This window comes from Numenius arquata, chromosome 1 (assembly GCF_964106895.1).
Source record: "Numenius arquata chromosome 1, bNumArq3.hap1.1, whole genome shotgun sequence".
Classification (NCBI taxonomy): Eukaryota; Metazoa; Chordata; class Aves; order Charadriiformes; family Scolopacidae; genus Numenius; species Numenius arquata.
The window spans coordinates 71384533-71407175 of NC_133576.1; the positions used below are offsets into that span (position 1 = coordinate 71384533).

At 38.0% G+C, this 22643-nt stretch overlaps 1 protein-coding gene across 1 annotated transcript; it reads left to right on the forward strand.

The window, feature by feature from the left end:
• The first annotated feature begins 861 nt into the window (after positions 1 to 861).
• Positions 862 to 21008, forward strand: IL18R1 (interleukin 18 receptor 1). Its single transcript, XM_074152346.1, has 11 exons — positions 862 to 1042; positions 1977 to 2094; positions 3156 to 3396; positions 8086 to 8263; positions 9048 to 9201; positions 9712 to 9774; positions 12082 to 12238; positions 12403 to 12536; positions 14015 to 14176; positions 16015 to 16173; positions 18098 to 21008. The coding sequence occupies exons 2-11, from the start codon at positions 2046 to 2048 to the stop codon at positions 18496 to 18498; spliced, it is 1698 nt and encodes a 565-aa protein (XP_074008447.1). The 5' UTR covers positions 862 to 1042; positions 1977 to 2045; the 3' UTR covers positions 18499 to 21008.
• Positions 21009 to 22643: the final 1635 nt, after the last annotated feature.

The window sequence follows — 22643 nt, forward strand, 5'->3', positions numbered from 1 at the left end:
GAATCCTAAGCAAATTATGGCACTGTATGGTAATATTTGAAAAAAAAAAGGACTTAAATTCTACAAGAGCCATCCTTAAAGAGGAAAGTTTAGTGTTAAATTTAATCAAAAGAATATTTCTTTTTTTTTTCCTCCTCCCTCCCCATGTTTTGTTGAAGGGTATGCAAACTACATAGCTCAAATGTAAATACTGTCAGCCTAGAGCAGAACAATTTGAGACAAATTGATCAGATTCAACAGCAATGTGAGACTAAGATTAAGGACCTGTGTTTTGCTGTTAATAGTAGCCACTAATCTTAAAGCTGGTTATTACTGAGTAGCTTGCATTGTACTGTGTTCTTTAATCCCTGTTAAAAGAATGAAGGGCTCTGCTCTGCGTTTGTTGAAACTTCCACTGTGTGCTCATGTGTGATATGCCAAAAAAGAATGGGATTTAGAATTAAAGATCTGGTGAGAAATAATTTATTTTTATTATTTTATTATTTATTTTTATTATTTAATTATTATTTTATATAATTATTATTATTATTATTTTATTATTTTATCTTTCTGTAGTGGATCATAGTTTCATAGTCTGTAAGAGCTGTATTTCTTCTGGATGCGATGGGGTGAAAAATGAAAAGTAAATTCAAGAAATGAAAGTAAAGAAAGGCCCTTCTTTCCTTCTGTAGTGTAGCAGTTTGAATCTCCATGTGTAGAAGGGAACTGAAACGAGGTCTGAGGAGTTTACTGTATGACCCTTTAAAGTTGCTTGTTGCAGTACTTGGCATCCAACTTCTTCTATGTGCTTTCTAAATCTGGATCTCTCTGCCAGTCAGTCTGAAAAAGGGGATGTGAAATAGTTCTTTCATGTCCTTACAGTGATTTATGGGATGATGGCATACTTGTAAAGAACTGTGGAGAATGGTAAAAGAGGGAGAGCAGCTACACAGTTTGATGTCATTCTGGAATATTGCTGGAAATGCAGTAGCCTCCTGCCTCTGGCTGCTTTAGATCATGGGAAGTTTCTGACTGTAAATCTCAGGGAGGTGTCTTAACAACGGTAAGTATGTGATTTCTTAAAGTGCAAGAGGTTTGGGCAATAAAACCAAAGAAACAGAAGCTAACGAGATTTCTTTTGGCAGAGCTTTGTGAAATCTCTCTCTTGTGTGTGTGTCTCATTTGTCCATGGGTGTTCAGGTCAGTGACTTGGTTGAAGAGGATGCACAGAGCTTATTATACACCTAATCTGTCTGTTTCGTAAGCAAAACTGAGGTACGGTCTTAGGACTGGCCCTGCCTTTGGTTGTCAGTTAACCTGCTATTCTGAGGAATCTTGGAGAAGATACTTTGTGCTGTTATTATTTAGTGGTGTTTTCTGTTTGCCTTTGAAAACACAGTTGTCTGCAATTGAATATGAGCTTCTTCATCTCCTCCTCCCCCCCAAGTGGAAATGTTAGCACTCTCAGCTGGTGCTTAGCGGTTCCATAGACAAAATTGTAAGAAAAAAATCGTAGATCTCATTGTTTTCCAACAGGCTCAAAATTAGCCACCAAGATGTCCAATCTATCCACATTGTGCTGTTCTTATTGAAGGCAAGGGAAGTTTCTATTAGCTGTTTCCATAAGGTCCAGCCTTGCAAAGTTTATGCTCTTTGTGGAGGAAAAAAGCACTGTCCTATCCCATGGTAGGTGTCTACTTGGGTTCTAAGTTTGAGTGCTTCTGTAGGATTGTCAGTTTAATCAGAAACGTGAAATACATCTCGTGAACAAGAAAATGGAGGAAGGAAACTCTGCAGTGCTTTCTGAGTTTAAAATAAACTTACAAAGGAAAATCTAGAAGTGTTACCTCGTGTATGAAAATAGCTGTTATGATAAAAATGTGTAACTTCGCATTCGGAAAGCCCTCTTCAGTCCCAGGCCATAGTCACACCGCTCACGTGCTCAAAGAAATCTGTTTCACTGCACTTGTGATGAATTTTTAGTCCTTTTTTCTTAGGTTTTTAGAACAAGCAAGAACAATTCTGTTTCATTTTTCTGGAGAAAAAGGAAGAAGTAACTCAAGAAAATGACTATGATGCTATTTTTTTTCATGTTTATCACTGAATCTGCCACTGGTAAGTATAAATCCTCATTTCAACAGTAGAACCTTCAAAATATTTGCCGAGTACGTCACGTCTTCTTGACGGTTGCTTAGAGTGGAGCAAGTTTTGTATTTGCAGCTAAGAAAAAAGCATCTGAAGAGTCTTGGCAATTTCAGCCTGGCTTGGCTCCAGACTTGAGAGATTTGGTCCAAAATACCAAAGTTATGAAGTAAAAAGAGCAGAGATGCTACCTGGAGACACCTGATGATGTTGTATGGGAGCATGGCTGTATGAAGAGCCGCAGCAAGGAAGAGAATGAGTCTGCTTCTTTTTGTTCTGCTCAGAAGTGTGGTCGTGATAGTTGCTAAACAACAGTAATCTCTGAGAACCTCAGGAGGAATAGAGACCGAAGGCTTATTTTATTCTTGACTGTTAATGCTAGACCACGGTCCCTTGTCTGTATTTTTTTATGACTTCTGTATGCAGTGGTACATTTGGGAAATTTTATTGGAAAAGCAGACTTTGAAACTAAATTCCACACGCGTAATCTCATTCCAAGGCAATTTATCTGAAGTTATTAAGAAATCTAGGCACATAATGATTTGGTTTTAATTAAGAAGATAAGAAAATGTAAGTGTTAATTCATAGAATCTCTGATTTTATGGCAGTTGACCAGTTCTGAGGATTAGCCGTGTTTGTCAAGTCAAACTATATGTAAGAGTTACTCCTTTTCCCTTCCATTTGTGGCAGCTGCTTTACTGTAGAGTGAGGCCAGATTCTGCCGTTGGTGCCCATTTGATTCTGACGCTGTTGGACCCACGTGAAAGAATCTTAGGGAAATGTCCTTTTTTTTGACCCTCTTTTTCCGTCTGGTTTTGCCTGGGTGAGGTAGAATAAAGACTTGGAAAACTGAGTTCTTAGACTGAAATAAATATTGCTGGAATAAATAAATACTGCCAAACCGCTCTGCTGAAGGGAAGTCACTTTATAAAAGACCAGTGGCACAGCAAATCACTTTAAAGTCAAGCTAATGTCATTTTCTGAATTAAGTACTTGGCTTCCTAATGTATCTGTTTTTTCTGCTTTCTCTGAAGAGAAGCTGTGTCCCCTTCGTGCCTCCATTGATGTGCTAGAAGGGGAATATTTTTTCCTTTGTTACCCGGAGTCAAGCCAAGAGCATTTCCAGGAAGAAGCCTACACGATAAACTGGTACAAAGAAAATGCTGGAAAGCAGCAACTGATAAAGGAAACACACGGAATTGTTTCCCAAAAGAATTCTCTGGAGTTCTGGCCAGCTGAACTCAGTGACTCTGGGAATTACTCTGTCATTCACAGGTGGGTACACGAGCTGGTGGGTGAGCATCTTGTCTTTGTGCTTGTCTGTGAAGAAGCTAATTTCTTTGTCTTGCTTTTTGTTGCTACTGGCACCCATACAAAGGAGGTGCAGGGAACTGCATTAACTGTGGTGTCATTTCAACACCATTTCACAATAACCATCCAGGCAGACCTATAATATTTACAAATAGCTATGGGCAGTTGTTGCCATTTAAAGGTTCTGTAAACCTTTTGATAAGGCAGGTAGCGTTTCTGCTCCTTTGTGATTAATTACCTGAGCAAAATGAGTGATAGGCAACCCTTCTGTCCACTGCCAAGTAAAAGGAAACATTTGCTTGTCTTCTCCACACACTTGTTCTTCCTTACTGCGTTGAGCGGATCTCACCCTATGAGGCCTGCCAAGTGGTCTCATTGTATAGTAAAACAATGAACTAAGAGTGGCATAGTTGAACTCTGGTGTCTGTGCAAACCTTTGCATGCTTGGAGCCGTTCAAAGAACAAATGCTTTATTACTGCTGTAGAACACGAGTCAAAATGTAGAACATGAGTCAAAATAAGGGTGGGCCTCAATTATTTGGTGTTAATCTTCATTAGACCACCATGAAAGACTAAAGCACTAAATCAAAGGTTTGCTGCATGGAGTTTGTATGACTAACTTGCACTAAAACTGTAATTCAGCATTTACAATTGAAGTAATAATTAAATTTAAGCATATGATTTTGCATGTAATGATTCATGCTGTTCTCTAAGTAGTAGTTTTAAAGTTCTTGTCTGGTATGTAAAGATTATGGGACCGTGGATACTGAAAAATGCTCTCCAGATTTCCCCAGTAACATTGCAGACACAAGTTAATAGTTTACAGTGTTAAGCTAGATTTCAATTGTCAACTTCCAAGTTAACTTTTTTTAAAAAATTCATTCTGTTAGGCCCATACAGATACTAAATTTTCTGTTAGGATCAGAGTGAAGGCACATGCCAGAATCTTGCAGTCATCACATGGGAACTCTTCACAGGTTTCACCACTGGAACAGCAGGCATAAGGGGATTTTTTTCATGAGATCTTAATGGAATCTTGGGCTTAGTTTATATGATAGCTCTCGCTATTCCCAAGCATGTTAAAGCAGTTCCATTTCGGCAAATACAGAAGATTATTTGCAGAAACAGATTTCTGCAGAGACAGAGGACTTCTAGTAGTCTCTATTGATAGGGAAAAATTGTGGGCTGTTGTGGACTACTAAATTGGTTTAAGGTTTAATAAGAATGACAATTAGAATCAAATTAGTTTCATTTCAGAGCATTCATAATAAGTTCTGGTTTTGAAAGCAGATATTCTAAGTATATTTTTATTTATCTTTTTTATTTTCAACTATTTAATTTAGAGATAAGTATCTGTAAGCTATAAGGGAAGTTATTTTTAGAGTGCTTATAACTGCTCAGGCAGTTTTAGTGAACAAAGTGATGATTAGATATACTGCAGATTTTTGAGTAAAGTAAGACAACACACGTTGACAGATCTTGCAAACAAAATCTTGGGATTTTTTTTCCTGTTATGTTACAGCTGACAACATGCAAGAAACGAGAGGTGAAAATGATGTAACAAGGTACTTGTGGTGTGTCATCCACTCATTTTTGACTTAAAGAAGAATCAGAAGTTTTCCAGTTAAAGCAGAAGTGTCCTGCTGAGACATAGCATAGACAGCTAAAGTGTGTGTATGTGTGTGTTGATGTCTTGATGTGTGTTTGTTAGTATAGTAGGCTTAAGATATAAAAGCAGGAATTAATAGACATCACCTGTAGGCCTGAGTGTGTCCACCTTCAGCAGCATTTCTTGAAAATAAAGGATTTCATATGCACTTGTAGTGGGAGTGGTAAGCAGAAAAACTCTCTCACACATCTTTGGCAGAATTTCTGTGTTTTTTCATAGCCTATATCCTGTGGTTATCAAAGAGAAAACCAGATTACAAAAAAGCAGGTCATCTGGTTTCTCTGTGTTGGTGACCTTCAAACTGAGGTTCCTAAGAAAAAAAAAAAAAAAAGTAAGTACAGAGAACCATGATAAACACATAATACATTTTAAGATCCTAATACTGCTCACTTTTTCAATGTGTTTAGAAGAGTTGAAAGCAGTGGGAACACAAACATTTAGAGTTAATATTGTAGTTTGGAAGGCATTGTGACAGTTTCTTGAAGAAGATTGAAATATTGAGATAACCCTGGCTTGTTGCCATGAAATAGCTAAGGGATGATTTAGAGTTGGCTAAGTCTCCAGAAAATTTGGTTTATATTCTTTAAGGGTTTTCACTTCTTGTATCCTCTCCTGATTCAAGCTAGTTTTTGTTGTTCCTTCTTGGTGGGTTTGGCGGGGGCAGCTGAAAGGCAGAAATGGTTTTATTCCTCACAAATTATCACTAAATCTCAGCAAGTGAAAACCCAGATAAAAAGTAACAGTTCAAACACTAGCAGTTTAAACAATACAACTTAATACTTTTTTTTTTTTTTTTTTTTTTTTTTTGAAAATCATGCATATGGCAGAAAGCTAGAAATTATGTAAGCTGAATTCATCTTAGTTGGCGTAAGTATGGCTTTGCCACCTTCCAGGGAGCTGCTCCTTGCCAGATTTTGGCTATCCGGTAGAATATCTTGATCCACTTCAGGCAAAATCCTCATATTTGCTGAAGTGATTTCACCAAATATCATTGCAGAAGAAAGCCTCTGTGGAGTGACAGTGCTGCAGAGATCATGTGACTTTATTGATCCTTTTCTTCCATCTGCTGAATCGAAATAGTAAAATCATATGTATTTTATGGCTAGATCTGTAATTGCCTTTCCAGCAGTGTTCAGACTTGGTGGAATTAATTGGAACTAGTGTTTATGTCTACACCTAAACTTATTTTAGGTACCTTTACTGTGAGAGAGATAGAGGCACCTTTCTAGGGCATGGATTATGTTGTCCTAAACTAAACATATAAAATAGGTCACGTAAACTGCACTCTAGGAGGGTGACTATTGAGTGTGGTCCTGCTGATGCCCGTGATTAGTAGTTCTGATTTAAATGTGTAAACGTGATGTTGAAGAATAGGTGAGAAGGACTCCACCCACCATGAATACCCATTCGAATACATCTCTGATGGAAAAGTTTTGATAAGGTTTTTCCTGTTTATGATTGAGAAACCAAAGCACTATGTTTTGATTTAGATAGTCAACTGCAGTTATGAGTCATGAATATCTCAAGTGAGTAAGGAGAACAAGGAGAACCTGTGTAAAATGAAAATGCGATCAGAGTGAGCAAAATACATAAATACATCTATAAGGTTAGCTTAAAGAAGGGAAAAAACCCAACCCAAAACTTAGTGTAAATTCATCATATAAATGATGTCCTAGTAGTTCTTCTGAATTTTGTAACAGCATGTCAGTCAAGAATGGTGTTTAAGCTTGCCAGGCTTGCTTCTCCGTTTCAACTGCTGTGTCCCCTTAACCCTTCTCATCGAAATGATATTTGACTAGTTTCAGTTCTCTTGGGAATGATTCCTTTTTCTTTTCTTGGAGACAGAAGGATTCAAACATATTTATGAAGATGTGACTGGCACTGGAGGGAAGTGCGCCATGATTACTGCTTTCGCTTTGTCAGACCCTACTTGTTCAGTAAAAAATGAGAACTGTATGCACTAGTTGCAAAATCTCACTCCTTAATTTACAGCAGCATATGACTTTCTCTTAATCCCTAACTTTGCCAAAGTTAGGCCAACTTCACTAAACTTAAGCCAAAACTCCTCCAGCTTCTTTTCCCTTGGTAGTCATGGATTTGGACATATTCAGCAATGAAATAACTCACAGCTATAATCTGATTCTTTAGAGAAATACGTGGATAGAACATAGTAGATATTTGAATGACAACGGTCAGCTCCTAGATATTCGAAAGAGGTATTTTTTGAGAATATTCACTTGATCTTTTATAGATACTGCATGGAACGTGATGACTCTGCTTTAGGAACGGTAGCTCAAGGCTCTTCCAGTCAATCTGGGGTGGCCAGCTACTGTAAATCTCTGATCAGTACAAGCTGAAAGACAGACAGATGAATCCTTTCCAAGATGCCTTGTTTTGAGACATGCTTGAATTCATAAGTGATTCTGTAATTCATGAGACTTGCATAGTTTAGAAATATTTCCAAAATATCAGTGACTATCTGCAGGGTCAATCAATGAATAATGTTGCTTTGTGAACAATAGCAGAGTTGCCTGTCTTATTTTTGACATGTTTTATGAATATATTTTTCAGTTATTGCTTTAAACCTTAGTAATGCATAGGAGATTAAACTTGCAATATCACTAGCTGATTCAAGGTCCTAAAACTCTTTTATGCTTACTTGTAACTATACATGATGCCACAGATTGTTGCGTCCTTGTTCTGGTTGATATAGCACATATTGTCATATTTCATAGATATAAACGTACTGTCAAATGTTTTGTGATATATAATTTAGTTTAGATAATATCTTTATTTATGGGAAATAACACATACTTGGGGTTGGAAAAGTAATAAAGGGGAATATAATAATTAGGTCACTGCAGAGGTACTTCTTATGTAACAGATATATTAGAGAATGTATTTTTATTTTCTTGTATAACTCACTAGGCTACATTGCTTTAAAATGCTCCTAAAACTGATTTTGCCTTTTTTTTTTTTCATAGCAATGGAAAACAAAATTTCACAATTCAAAAGTGGACCTTGAATGTGCTTGAAAGAAATAAAAGCAGCTGTTTCAATAAAAATCATTTAACTACAGAAATTAAAAATGCTGGAACTGGTCATTCGCTGAAATGCAGTGATTTGTCTGTCAATGAAAACGACAGCATAACATGGTACAAGGTAATTACTGAAACAGTGTCATTCAAATCATTGGCTATAGAAACAAAACATCTGATTGCAGGAAAAAAATAATTACAAACAAGTTTTTAGAAGCATCTACAAACCTTTTACATCTTTAATTTCTTGGGTTATTAGGGAAAAATCCTTTAGACAGATGTACAAACAGAAGTTTTTCTCTGATTTTTTAGAAAAATGTACCTGTAATCAGAAATTATTAATAAACTGGTAGTTTGGAATGGTAAAAGATCTGATGCTTATGTCTGTTTGCTGATTTAGCAGCTGGTTTAGTCAGCTGCCACTTTGCTGATACAGATATTACCCTGACACTACATGAGGTGCCAAGATACTTGTTTTACAGTTGGCATGTGCTCGTAAAGTAATTGCAAACTTTTAAATTTTGCTGTTTCTGAACACTTTTTACAAAATGTGTAGCAAATCCTGTTCTTTTCATTTTGGGCAAATCATGGGTCTTCTCTCTACCAGCTTTTGTCAGAACATAGATGATAGTCATGTTAGCCAATACAGTATTTTTATAGTCAGACGCTTACTTGGAATTGCAGTGCTTTCAACTTCTAATGGGTTAAATGGTCAAATGTTGCTTTTTTGTGACCATGACTGAAAATTGGGCCCCAATCCTTTTGGGTCAGATAAATATCTGAGTATTGAGATATTTAGAAATGAAAGAGTGATGGTGACACTCCATTTCAAAGATCATTTTTAACTTCTTTGAGGTTTTGAGTGTATGTTAGCTACAGAATAATATTTTCTGTCTTTATTGATGCAGGACTGTAAGAACTATGAAAATGAAACAGAGCGGGAACTGGATTTTAAAACCTTAACAGTACAACACTCTGGGATATATACCTGTAAAATTTTAATCAGTCATGAAGGAAAGATATACCACAGCACAAATACAATTAAACTGGTGGTAGAAGAAGGTAAGAAAGCTTTCTGAAATTTTGAAGCACGCTTTTTTGTTCTCCTTACTATGGAGATTTTTAATTACAGCTCTCATTTGATACATATGTGCAAGGGTGATCAAATCTGGTAATCTGAACTATTTTGCAATAATTTTAAAAATAAAAAAAGCAGTAGAAGAAGTTTATGTGACGTTACCAATTTTGGAAAATTTATTTAGTATATTTTCCGTGCAGTTATATTTTTTTTCCAAAATTAGCTGCTGTAAGTTATACTAACTTACTAAGAGTTTTGGGGTAGAGCCTTTCCAACCTTTATAAATTGTGCACTGTATATGTATGCATGTGAAAAAAATTCAACAGGACATACTGTGTTTTAAACTACTCAGTAATGCCAGAGTCTGGACATTGTTCTTTGGATTAAATGGAATCTATGTGATTAGTTTTAGAAATAAAGTAAATGTGTAATTTTTACTGTGGTAGAATGTAAGTAAGGTATTACTTCAATAGCAGTACTACTTTCTATTTTAGATGCACCAGAGGCTGCAACTTTGGAGATAGTTGGACACAATGAAGAAATTGAAACAGAAATAGGTATCAAATTAGTACAAGAATCTTTGTGGTAGCTATTGCCTATATATGCTTTAATTCTGATCTCTTTATTGTTGATGGTTTGTCTAAGTGTAATCAAACTAGGAATTGTCTGTACGCCCATCTGGATCTGATCCATCTTCACATCTGGTTATATTTTGCCTAGTGCATTCTAATGATTGATATAAGAGTACACTAAATTTCCCCTCCTACAGAGGCAGAAGCTGAGATTGCTGCTATGACCAGCAAGAGAAAGTGGTGCTAATGATAAACCAGCTCTCCACAGCTTTTGTAGATAGCAAACCCCACAGACTGATGTGTGAAAGACGTCTGGTTTGTTCAGTAAACAGCAATAATGAGCAATGCCCTTAATACCTGATGCAGTTGAGGATGTTATGCTGCAGGGAAATGAAAAGTGTGAGGGCTGACACTCCTGGCAATGTGAACATGTAGATCTGTCACCGCTGCAAAGAATTGGTTATATCGTCAAAAGCCAAACCCTTGACTGTGCTTCTAACTGGGAGTAGGTTAGATAACGCAGTCTGGAGGCTTCATACAGCATTGGATGAGATCCAAAATTTTGTGATTGAGGCTGTAAATTTCTTAAAACAGAAATTTACCTGTCTTTTTCCTTTCCTGAGACTGAGGGCTTCTTCAGTCTGGTTACCCAGTCCTTCCTTTTCAAGTCTAAAAAATATTTTACCTCCTCTGTTGCTCATATGTGTATCTCATTTGCTCAGCCAGGACCTTAGATGCTAATTTTTCTTCCTTCCTACAAATACCAGTTGGTAGGTCCTTTTTCCAATGGTAGGACCTCAATTTTACGATGCTTCATGTTTCCCAACCTTCCAGTACACCCTTCCTGCACAGTTATTCCCTGAAACAGTGCTTGTTTGAACCCTTAGAAGGTAGCAGGTTCAGCATGAAATGATTATGAATCACCTGTCTTCCATTTCTTATCTGTCTTGGTACGATCATTTGGTAAGGTCATTGAACTACCTGGTAAGTGATGGGACAGATGGTGTGGTGGAGAGTGAATGTTGGATGGTCTTTCAAATCTGTCATTGCTTAGATGGTGTTCTATAATATTTCCCTGAAATTAGTTGTTGTTTATGGTGAAAAGGCTACAGTTGAAAGGTAGACGATACTTGAAGTTTAGGTCTATGTTTCAATCTGTGCAACTGTGATTTGGATTACTAGGGTCTGAATCAAAGATGGGCAGATTTTCAGCTGGATCCTGCTTTAAATGTTCTTAAGCAGTTCCACTGGAAGCATCCACTCTGATAAATCTCAAGAAGGCAGCTTATAATATGTGCCCTTAGAGAATTCCTGGGCAGACCTCGCTTACTGGAAAGCATTTGTGCATGACGGCCTGAACAAGAACTAAATACAGCTTTTGTGGCTTAATAAAGGGCATTCTGGATGTGTTCCCTGGAAATGATACTGGCACAGCCTAGAAATGGTTTTGGAAGGTTGCAGATACCCTAAGGTCCAGCTTCCCATGACAATTTTTAAAATAAAATGCCTTGCAAATAATCAAGTCTTGTAGATAGAGATTATGTGCAGAGCTGCAGCCTTCTGTCTTTATCTACTCAAGTGTGCAGTTGTCTTTTTACTTTTGCTCTTATGATTAACTTGACTCTAAGGGGTAGTTCCTGTCCTTTCAAAGTAGTGCTCCGAAATGGTAAAAAGTGGCTGTCTGGCTGACTTATTCACACATTCAGGATTATGCTGATTTCCAGGTGTGGAGCTGGGGTGAGAATTTCTTCTGTGAGACTTCAGCAGAGGCTTTAACAGGTTTTGTTTCTTCCTTTGAGTAATAGTGTATACTTTAGCTATTATAATCAATTGGTTGTAATTTCCCTTACCGGTTACTTTTACCTGGCCCTGGGACACTCCTTTACTGTTGGTTGTCCTGTAGGTTCTCCTTTCCTGTTCTCTGCAGCACGTAGCAGTTCATAGAATCATAGAATATCTTGAGTAGGAAGGGACCCATAAGGATCACTGAGTCCAACTCTCTTTAGTTCTCTAAAGCCTGAAATACTCTCTACTCTTCTGGCTGTGGCAATTCATCTGAGAGAACGCAGTGGACAACTACCAGTCTGCAACAGGGTACAAGAGAGCCCTGTGCATGGTTGCCAAAGCCACCACCAGTGCAGGTGAAACACATATGAAACATTGTGCTGGGGCTACGATGTCCAGAAAGCAGCATAGCTTGTGGGATACATTGCCTGGAAAACTGACATTTTACTGCACTGTGAAGATGAATGCTACTTCTGACCAGATCTTCTCATGTTATGCTTTGTTTAGGTAAAGAAGAGATACTCAATTGCACAGGTTTCTTGGGTTATTATATGCAAGAAGATGCCAGCCTCTACTGGTTAATTAATCAAACATTTCCAGAAAAATGCTCAGGTATCCCCGAGAATGAACCTTCAATATGTGAAGAAGAGTTAAAAAAATTACAGTAGGTTTCCTGAAAAAACTGCACTTTTGTTCATATGTGATAATGTCCTGCGCTTTGTGGACTGCAAATTCAGTAAAACGTCTGAGGTTGTTTGAGAACTTTTTTCTCAAAATCTGCCTTTCATTCTGTACAGATAATGTTTCTAACACCCTTCCTTGTTGCAGGTTGGGAAACAAGTTTTACGTCACAAGGCTACTACGGATTAAAAAAGTAACAGAGGAGCACATGCATCATAATTTCACCTGCATGTTGCAAGCTGATGAAAGAACACAAATAAAAATAGTCAAATTGAAGAAAGGTACAGTATAATCTGTGAATCATACTCCTCATACATAATTATTGATCATGCCAGCCGCCTTAATCCTGAGGACAGGCTACTGATTTCAGAACATTTCTCCAGATACATCTGTGTGCTTATGAAGGCCCTGGTCCACCCAGTGCTGGACCTAACAACCCCCCTGGGTGATTCTTCCTGCTTTGAGACAGGGGCAGCAGGGGTTGCTGCTGCATCTCCTAGAGCTGTTGTGCAAGGGTTCCATAGTTCAACCACTGCCGCTGTGGACACAGCTGGGAGGCTGAGATATGCTCTGGCTGACAGATCCCTGGGCAGCACTTTGTTAGATCCCATGAAAGAGTGTTCCCTGTGCTTTCCTACTCACCAGACTGGTGGGATCATCGGATTGGTGGGATCACTGCTTAAGCCTTGGTTAACTACGCAAGGCTTATGCAGCCTAGAGTCTGCTGTTTGGATCACTTTGTTAAGCAACTCTTTCTAACATTAAAATCTGAGGATTTCGTTATTTTTTGTGGTTTTCTGTTTTTGTTTGTTTGTTGTTTTTTGTGGGGTGGTTGTTTTGGTTTGTTTTTTTTTTTTTTTTTCCTGGAAAGGTCAGTCTTTTACTCCTGATAATGCCTGAAACATTCTGATTGGTAATTTCTCTCTTGTCAGGGACTCTATCCTTCTAGCTATGAAGACCTGACCTCTACCGTATAATAGTACTTCACATTTACAGTTCAGACAGCCTGGAGATTCATAGCAAATGGGCATTCCTTCCTTGTTTCATCTCTCTCAGACCTTTCCAAGCTTTACTGGGAGGAAATATGTGAAAATAGACTAGTCAAAAGATGATGCATATAAGAAAGCAAATGAAATACAGACTGCAATGGGCATGAATTGACAGTGCCTTCATAAAAACTTCACAAAGATTTAAGGGTTAAAAATCTGTATTAGGAAGTAAAAAGACAAAGATAACAGAATAAAAAAAAATCATTAAAAAAAAATAAGCCTGAAAGAGACTAAAGACAGAATTTAAAAAATAAAGATCTTGGCCAAAGACAGTAAGGAGGACATTAAGGACTGTTATGGATGGACTGAGAGAGGGGTGAAAGGTAGAGAATAATGGAAAATAATAAACAACCTGAAGGAAACTCATCATAAAAGTGGGTATCCCCAATTTGGGATGCTGTACATCTATGAGGTTCTGTAGTGTCAGTCTTGACCCCACATACAGTTCATTTATGTGTGTGGAGGGTGTGTGATTGCGTGCAAGGTCGTTTCTCCAGTTTTTAGAGTAATCCATGTTCTGTAGTTCTTCTCCATCTTAGGACAAATGGCATGCCTATGTGCATTTTAGTAGTAGTATTACCAGGAAAGGATTCACATCAACATTGTGATTTTTTGAGGTGATTTTAAAATGCCATCAGTATTGAATACAGCAATCTTGTCATATAATACTTTTTGTTAAGGCTATGATTTCCTGGGTTTCTGTTTTACAGGGAATACCCGAGATCTTCCTGTGCACATATTTACAACTGGAATGGTCCTTGCAGTGCTATTGCCATGTGTTGCTGTAGCTGTGGTGCTTGTCTGTGTGATGTTTAGAGTTGACTTAGTTCTATTTTACAGGAACATATGCAGAAGAGACGACACTGTTGGAGGTATGACTTGGCAAATGCGGACATTGAAATAAGTGTATTGATTAAAAAATAGTTTCTGGTAGGTTCTATAAAACAATCATCTTTGAGGAAGAGATAATATAAATCCAGGCGTTTTGTCAATAGAAACAGCAAAGAACATGTAAAAAAGAACTGGACGGTCAGGTGCTAAAGGGAGTTTGTTATACACCTGGAGCAGTAACCGCAGATAAACACAGTGAAGAAGCTGCCTCTGGAGAAGGTAGTGGAAGGGACATGGTTAGACGCTGTTCAGATGTGCTCTGTTCTGCTATATACTTCATCACAAAAGTTAATAATGTGGAGGGGTTTACAGTTACCTATCTGTAAAGAGGATGAACACTCTGGAGTTGTCAGACAGGCAGATTGAGAGAAATTTGTTTCCACCTTACTGATTCCCTTCAGTGAGGTGAACATTAAAATGCTTCCTTGACTCTAAAGGCCATTGCAATGTTTATAGATTTGTCACTAAATGCACTTAAAGAAAGCAGGAGAGCACACCACCAGTATCTTACTAGGCAGCATCGCTGTGACCTTGACTTTAGGAACAAGCCTGACAGTTACCTATTCTGAGTATAATTTTTCTGAAAACTGTGGTGACAAAACTTGCTGTATCTATGTGCTTGATTTTTCTTAGCCCTCTTTAGTCTCTAAATTGTCTTGAGTAAACTGCAGTGGCTGGAGATCTTTCAGTAATGGGTGGATTTATGTCTGCCAGCGTTATTTATCTATCTGTTCATGTTAGCTTTCACTGTGTACACTGGTTTACAGCAAGGATCTCGGAGAACCTGGACTAGGCCACCCTGGAGGAACTGATTATCTGATTGATACTAGGCAATGGATTTTCTACTGCTAGAGCTATTGCATGTGTAGGGACTCGTGAGCTTTATTTTGTGCTCTCTCTTATCACGGAAGGGACCTCTAGAGATCATCTAGTCCAACTCCCCTGCCAAAGCGGGATTGCCTATAGCACATTACTCAGGACTGCATCCAGGCGGGTCTTGAAGATGTCCAGAGAAGGGGACTCCACAACCTCCCTGGGCAGCCTGTTCCAGTGCTCTGTCACCCTCACTGTAAAGAAGTTCTTCCTCATATTTGAATGGAACTTCCCATGTTCCAGCTTGTGCCCGTTGCCATGAAGTAGCTGTAGTAAAGTATCCGGAAAGGGAAGCAAAGAAGTACAGTTGAAGATGCAAAGCTATGTGCACTGCTGTATCAATCCAGATAGTTGTTCCATGGTTCCAGTTCCATGTTCAATTAGGTATTGCTCAATGTGGTAGACCTGGCCTCTGTATTGGTCTTGGATTTTGTGTTTATATGTTACTGCCCAAAGCATGACCAGACATGGTATACTCTTATAATTAAAATAATAAATTGATTCATTCTCTTTTGCCAGTACCCATTCTACAGTACTACTTGATAGTCTTAGACAAAAAGTAAAATAAATGTGGAAATCTGCAGTATCACTTCAATAGCATTCTGATCAGGTTACTGACCCATTTTTGCTTCCCTTCATTTTCTTGATCATCACAGATGTGACATTAACTGGTTACATTTATCTTTTTTTTTTTTAAAAAACACTTTAATGTGGAAAGGATATGTTATTTTCAAATATTTGCCAAATGCAATCATAATCAAATGTATCAAATTTAAATTGATTCAGGAATATTTTTTTTTTGAAGACTGTTCATGGTACAAAGGAAAGAGCAGGAGTTGCTAGATGCTTTGCTACTGAGACAACAACTTTGAAAACCAGAATAGTGGATCAGATACTGTATTTCTAATGATTGCTAACAGTTCAACAATTGGTGATTTCTTTCCAGATGGAAAGGAATATGATGCATTTGTGTCTTACCTGAAGGATTGCGTTTCTCCTACTGAAGAAGAGAGAGAATTTGCTTTGAAGGTATTACCCATGATATTAGAAGAAAACTTTGGCTACAAGTTATGTATTTTTGAAAGGGATGTATCCCCTGGAGGAGGTGAGTGTGTTGAGTATTCTGTATTAAATATTCTTGTCATTAAATAGGCATATCATTTTCACATAAAGGTAAAAGTCTGTAATTAGAAGGAATTCTGTGAAATGTGTTGTGCATTGAAATGCTACATTTTTCATTTCATCTGGACCATGTGCATGCAAAGTTTGCATGTACACATTTTACATATTTTATAGATATATTTATGAATTCACATAAACCTACACACATACATACACACATATCTTTAATTACATAAAACCAAGACGAGCAGATGAAAGAGCTGGCATGCAGAAAGTTAAGGTGAGAACACCAAAGATGTCAGCTGTTTAAAAGTAATAATGCTTGTGCTCTTGCTCTGTTTTTGCTGAGAGCAGGCGCCTGTGAATGAACTCGCATTTACTGCACAGAGCAACTGGTGTCTCTGTGTTGCGGTTCAACCCCAGCCAGCGACTAGGATCATGCAGCCACTTGCTTGTCCTACCCTTGGTAGGACGGGCGAGAGAATCAGGAGAGTAAAAGTGAGAAAACTCATGGGTTGAGATAAAGAGAGTTTAATAGGTAAAGCAAAAGCTGTGGATGCAAGCAAAGCAAAACAAGGAATTCACTCCTTGCTTCCCATCAGCAGGCAAGTGTTCAGCCATCTCCAGGAAAGCAGGGCTCCATAATGAGTAACAGGTACTTGGGAAGACAAACGCCATCACTCTGAGCATCCCCCCCTTTCTTCTTCTTCCCCCAGCTTTATATACTTAGCATGATATCATATGGTATGGAATATCCCTCTGGTCAGTTCGGATCAGCTGTCCCAGCTGTGTCTCCTCCCAGCTTCTTGTGCAACCCCAGAAAAAGATCTAGTCCAAAGATCTAGTTGAGGAATAGGATTTTATTGTTAAAAACCGAACAGTAAGGTCAGTCAGCCTCCTTCACAAAGTAGGATCTTCTCTCCTTGTAGAATGTATCCATTTCTGACGTATTTTTCCAACCTGAGATGTGCCACAGCTCTCCCAAGCCATTTTTTCCAAAATATTATCTCTCCTTAAGTATTAAAAAAAGCCTTTCCAAAGTGTTCAATCTGATTCTTTTGATACTTTTAGCTTATTTCCTTTTCTGTGGTCTGATCCGTTGTGAATATGGAAAACAGAGCATTTCCCTCTATTTACAGGAGCCTTTGGTGTGTTGTAATACCCTTGTCAGCCTCCTACTCCTCTCAGTTTTCTCTTCTTTAGCTTATTCCTGCAGTTTGCTTTGCCTTTCCCTACAAGGCATGTTTTGTAGATCTCTGGTTTCTGTAGACCTTGTTGTCCCATGGTGCTGAAGCAACCACATGAAGTTGTGCCTGAGAACTCAATTTGGTGCATGGGTGTTTGAAGGGTATCACCATTTGATTTCATTCATTGCTTGTCATGACAGAAGTCATGGATCTAAAACACAGTTGGAACTCATTCTGTCATCACATGCTAGTCTTCTCAACCTTGCGTTACTGGCAATAGATTTGGCTGTTCGGTGACATAAAGGAAGGAGTAACCTGAGAGTTACTGAATATTTGGAGTGATGTTGCTGTTGGTGACTTTCTGTGGAATCACTCTAATGGTATCTATTATGAAAAAGCAAAGAGATGTCTGGTTGGGGGAAAAATAAATTTTGCTGCCACCTTCTATCCGTGTGACTACTGACAGACAGCTGTCTATGGTAGCTGGGAATTTTATGTTGGTTTTGTCTGCTCCAGAGAACAAGCTTTGGCCATTCCTGAGCTTATTCTTGCAAACTTTTAATTTACAATGCATATTAACCTCTTCGTATGGACAGGATGCTTACATGCTCTCACTTTATAAGGGGAACAGTTGGTATACATACAATTGTTAAAGGATAAGTCGATTCGGTGCCTATCCTTTCAATTTAGTTTAATAACACATTTATCTTTAATTTGCAGCGATTGTTGATGATATTCATTCATTGATTGACAAAAGTCGAAGATTAATCATTATACTAAGCCAGAGCTACGTTTCTAACAGAGCCATATATGAACTTGAGAGTGGACTACATAAAGCCTTGGTTGAAAGGAAAACTAAGATCATATTAATTGAATATATGCCTATAAGTGACCACAATTTCTTGCCAGAATCACTGTCTCTTTTACCATCAAAGAGGGTTGTGAAGTGGAAAAAGGATAAATCTCTTCCCATGAATTCCAGATTTTGGAAGAACCTCCGGTACCTGATGCCAGCAAAACCTACCAAGATAAACACCAAAGGACACTACAGTAATCTTCACCTAGGCTCAGAAGGGGCTCAACCACAGTCTGAGGGCTGTGGCTTTAATGCAGTCGTATAACAATTCTGGAGACAGAAGATGCTGCAGACTACTAGAAAACACAAACTGCACACTTACTTTGGGAAGACAGTGTTCAGAAGAGGCCAAGTTTGAGACCTGTGAAGAATGTAGAAATTGTTACAGAGGCTAGAATGATGTCAACCCCAATGCTAAATGCTATCCCAGAGAGAGTTTCCTCAGCAATCTGCACAAGAAGCAGAAATTTGATTCTGCTTAGGACTTACCACAAGGCACAAAGCTAAATACAAAACATTTTGATTTCACATTTTCCAGTAATGTCGCATGATATTAGTTATACTTGCATACTTTTAAAGGACTGCCAAGAAATATATCAGTATTTGCAAAGTATTATTATTTAGATGCTCTTGGTTTTGTATTTTGGTATTTCCTAAGGATCCTGCATGGGAGTAGCCCCAAACGGCTCCTGCCCTAGAGAGCTTGGCATGCATGCTTTGGGCAATGCCAAACAGAAAAACTGAGTGAAAACAGAGAAAAGGGAGGTTAGAAACAGTAGGACAGATTTGGTCGGGCTAACAGTATTCACTACTGACCTGTGCATGGTCCAGACAAGCCAAGTGGGAGTGATTTGGAGGAATGGTAAAGACTGTTCCCATCCTCCTATTTAACTGAGAATACTGTAAATGCTCATTTTGGCAGGGAGAAGAGGCAGATGGGATAGAGATAATAGTATTTTGTTCATGGACCCTGAGCTACCTTCAGCTGGGTGGTGTAGGGGATTTTATGTGAAAAAGAGATCTTCGGTATGTACATATACTCTTAACCTTTTGCAACATTTGTACTTAGTACTATTTTTAAAAAAAAAACTTAGTAATGCCATTCAAAACCATGGTAACCCTCCCTTATTATTAGCTGCCTGGCAGAAGATACCAATCTGACATAAATTCCTGGATAAAATGGAACTGTATTTCCTCCTAGTACCAATGGAGAGAAATTAATGGAGAATAATTTTGTAAGATCTTATGTCAGTTTGCTAGGAAATCATCAAGGCTCAACCCACTCTCATAATTTTCTTGCATTCAACTAATGCTAGTTCTGAGGAGGCATCTCTTTGTCTCTGACAATTCATGCAGCTGTCATGGAGGAACTCTGTTATCTTCTCAGTGCACTTGAGAACACAGTTGGAGTGCTAGGTGTCATGGCAATGTCTCAAAATTCATGAGAAAGAAATACCTTGTTGTTTGTCAAATATCTTGTAATCAAGCATAGTTTCTGACAGATGCACAATTAAAAGTAAAGGCTAAATGTGGATTTACAAAATGGTGACAATACAGTTGCCGGATTAACATGCAGATGAAAATGAACCAAGGAATAAGGCACACATTTGTGATGTCCTTCAGATCAGCTCCAAAACATCTCCCTCTTTCTGTTAGGCAATTAAAGAGCTATTGAAATGTGATCCTTAGGCAAAAGCCATTCTCTGGCTTAAGCTTTTACTGAAGAGGATTTCTGCTCTGTAGATATGCGTGTCTTTACATTTCCAAGTCTTTCTCAAGGTCCAGTTCTTCCTACCAGTGTTTCCTGTGATTTGTAATCATAGATCGTTTTAACATTCTCCTGCAGCACTAATTCTCCTAAGTTCATAAATGCTCTCAGACATACTGGGCATATCCATTTCTTGGCCAAGCAGTTGGCAGAGAAGTTAGTAACTTTCCTGGTACTTAACTGAGGTGTTAAACTTGCTTCTCAGCCACATAGTTTTTCATATGCTGTTGTCAGTATATTGCCTAACAACATAAAGTGTCAAATTTATTATACTACACATACGAATACAGATAGTGCACGTGGTTTGTTAAAAGCTCTGGACTGAGCCTACCCTCTATGAGAACCAGCTACTATAACTGAGATTGAATTTGCCATGAATGCCTCCTCAACTCAACTTGGACAGATGATGTGCCTGCATATACCTGCTATATCTCATGAAGCTGTACCCTGAAGATTGTGAGACCATGCAGAATTTGACTGCACTGAGGTTTTACAGAATACCAGAGGACTTCACATGAGGAAGGTTGAAAGCTAAATGGCATGAACTCCAAAGTTGTTTGAATGCCAGTGAAGCAGACATTCACATGTAGTACAATGGGCTACTCAACATCTGTAACAGGGCAAGTATTTTTGCACAGAATGTTATCATGACACATTCATTTAATCTCTATAGCTGATTGTCACTGCCCATGTTGTGGTAAAGGGAGACAAGGGAAATTAAGCATATGCATCCTCATATTAACACCAGATGTTATCCTTATTGCGCTTGTATTCTGAATTACTGACTTTAATCAGGGCTTGGAAATGCCTGCTTTCTGTTTACCAGTCCCTAGAGAAAAGGACCTGCTAATATGACTTTTGTAGACTGGAGTTGTGTTGATTTGCCTGATCATGTATATGTCAATTTATAAGTGAATTCACATGATAGTTGGTAATGGGTCAATTCAGTGTTTTATATTGCATTTTTTGTTTCATTTTTTCACTTAATAAAACTTTATTTCCCCCTCTCCACATCTGTGGCTTCCATTTTTGCTACAGTTAGACAGCAGTAAGTGTCAAAAATCGAACTTACAATAAGAAGAGAAAATGAAATAAAAAGCAAGAGTGTTGTTAGGCCTGCTCTCCACAAGCAATAAATGTCTCATTTGTATTGTAGAACAATTTAAACAAATCCAAATCCCAACAAGTGATTGGAATATGTATTTTCCTAGGGGAGGATGCAAATGGGATCATTGAGGAGACAGCTGTTGTAAGATACCAGTCTTGAAGATTCTTGTCTTTCTTGCATGTGCTACCACATGATAGTTACGCTGAGAGCATAGTCTGTGTCTGCATTTTTTAAATGTTCCTGGTTGACCTCTTTCTATCACATACAATGCAGGCTGGAAGAAAAAAAATTATCAAAGAAGTCTTCTTGTCTATTGATAATTTGAATGTAAATGTTGGGAAGAGTTGGGACTATCCTACTATCCAACTAATAGTTGGGACTATTAGTATATAGTGTAGTACCATATAAGAGCCTGGAAATGTAGAAGTTTAATGAATTATAAATGTCCATGTGCCCTGTCTTGTGTGTCCACCTTCAGTGCACCAAGTCCAGAGAGAGTCTTTCAGTGAAGAGATCCCTTCAAATGGACACAATGTCTAGTTCCATACCCATAATTTTTGCCTACTATAAGGACTTCCGTTCCTCTGTTGCCATCTGCATTCTTTACAGAGATATGAGAGGAGGTAGAGCTTGCAAACCAGGGGTAAATGGTAAAAGGTCATAAAAAATCAGCAAGAAAATAAAATAAAGATTAGCAGGTAAGAAGATGTATGAGTCTGCCTGGAAGGTTACACTAGAACTGTGGTTATGTATTAAAGTTGTCCTTTTCTATCTTGCTTTCTCAGAGAAAGTAAAAAAAAAAACAATTGGCTTTCTTTTGAGAGATGACTCTGATCTGGCTTGCACAAAAGAGGCAACTTTTACGTCATTAAATCCTATATATATTTAATAAAATGTTTGAAATGTTGCCTTTCCTAGTGAGGTGCTTGTGATGTAGTTGAAAAGTATTCAGTGTTTTGAAAAAGAAAATTTGATTGCATTTTTGGGAAATAGTTTTCTGATTTAGTAGCTATAATTAGATAAAGTGCCTGAGTGAAAGAGTAGTTACCAAGCTTTCTGCTTTCTCCGCAAGTTACGTAAAATGCAAAATGGAAAAAAGTCTCCACAATTATCTATTCCAGTTTTGATCAATTCATGACAGCTTCCTGTGGTTCAACAATCCAAATTTCCTGAAAGTGCAGTAAAAGCAGCTGCAGATAGACCACAATAGTCTCATTTTTTAGTTTCATTGTCAGCTAAATACACAAACAACTCATCACAGGGATTTGTCTCTTATATTGCATTGTTGGATCTTGTATTTGGCCTTTATTGGTACGTATATCAGCAAGATATACCACTGTCCAGTGTAATACATTTGTTGCTTATTACCTATCAAATACAAAAATAATAGTTCAGTACATTGATGGCTTAAGGTATTTGTGAAAGATAATCAAATAGATTAATGTCTTATTGCTCTAATTCTTTTGTCCACTACCATAGTTAAGCCAATTTCAGTCATGTGCTGGAGACCTCATTTCAATATGTGGTTACAAAA

Bases quoted from the DNA above. Each gene is read 5' to 3' on its own strand.
- IL18R1 (XM_074152346.1), top strand. From the start codon at position 2,046: ATGACTATGATGCTATTTTTTTTCATGTTTATCACTGAATCTGCCACT. The intron at 14,177-16,014 runs GTATGACTTGGC...ATTTCTTTCCAG, and splicing joins AAGAGACGACACTGTTGGAG to ATGGAAAGGAATATGATGCA. The intron at 16,174-18,097 runs GTGAGTGTGTTG...TTTAATTTGCAG, and splicing joins GGATGTATCCCCTGGAGGAG to CGATTGTTGATGATATTCAT.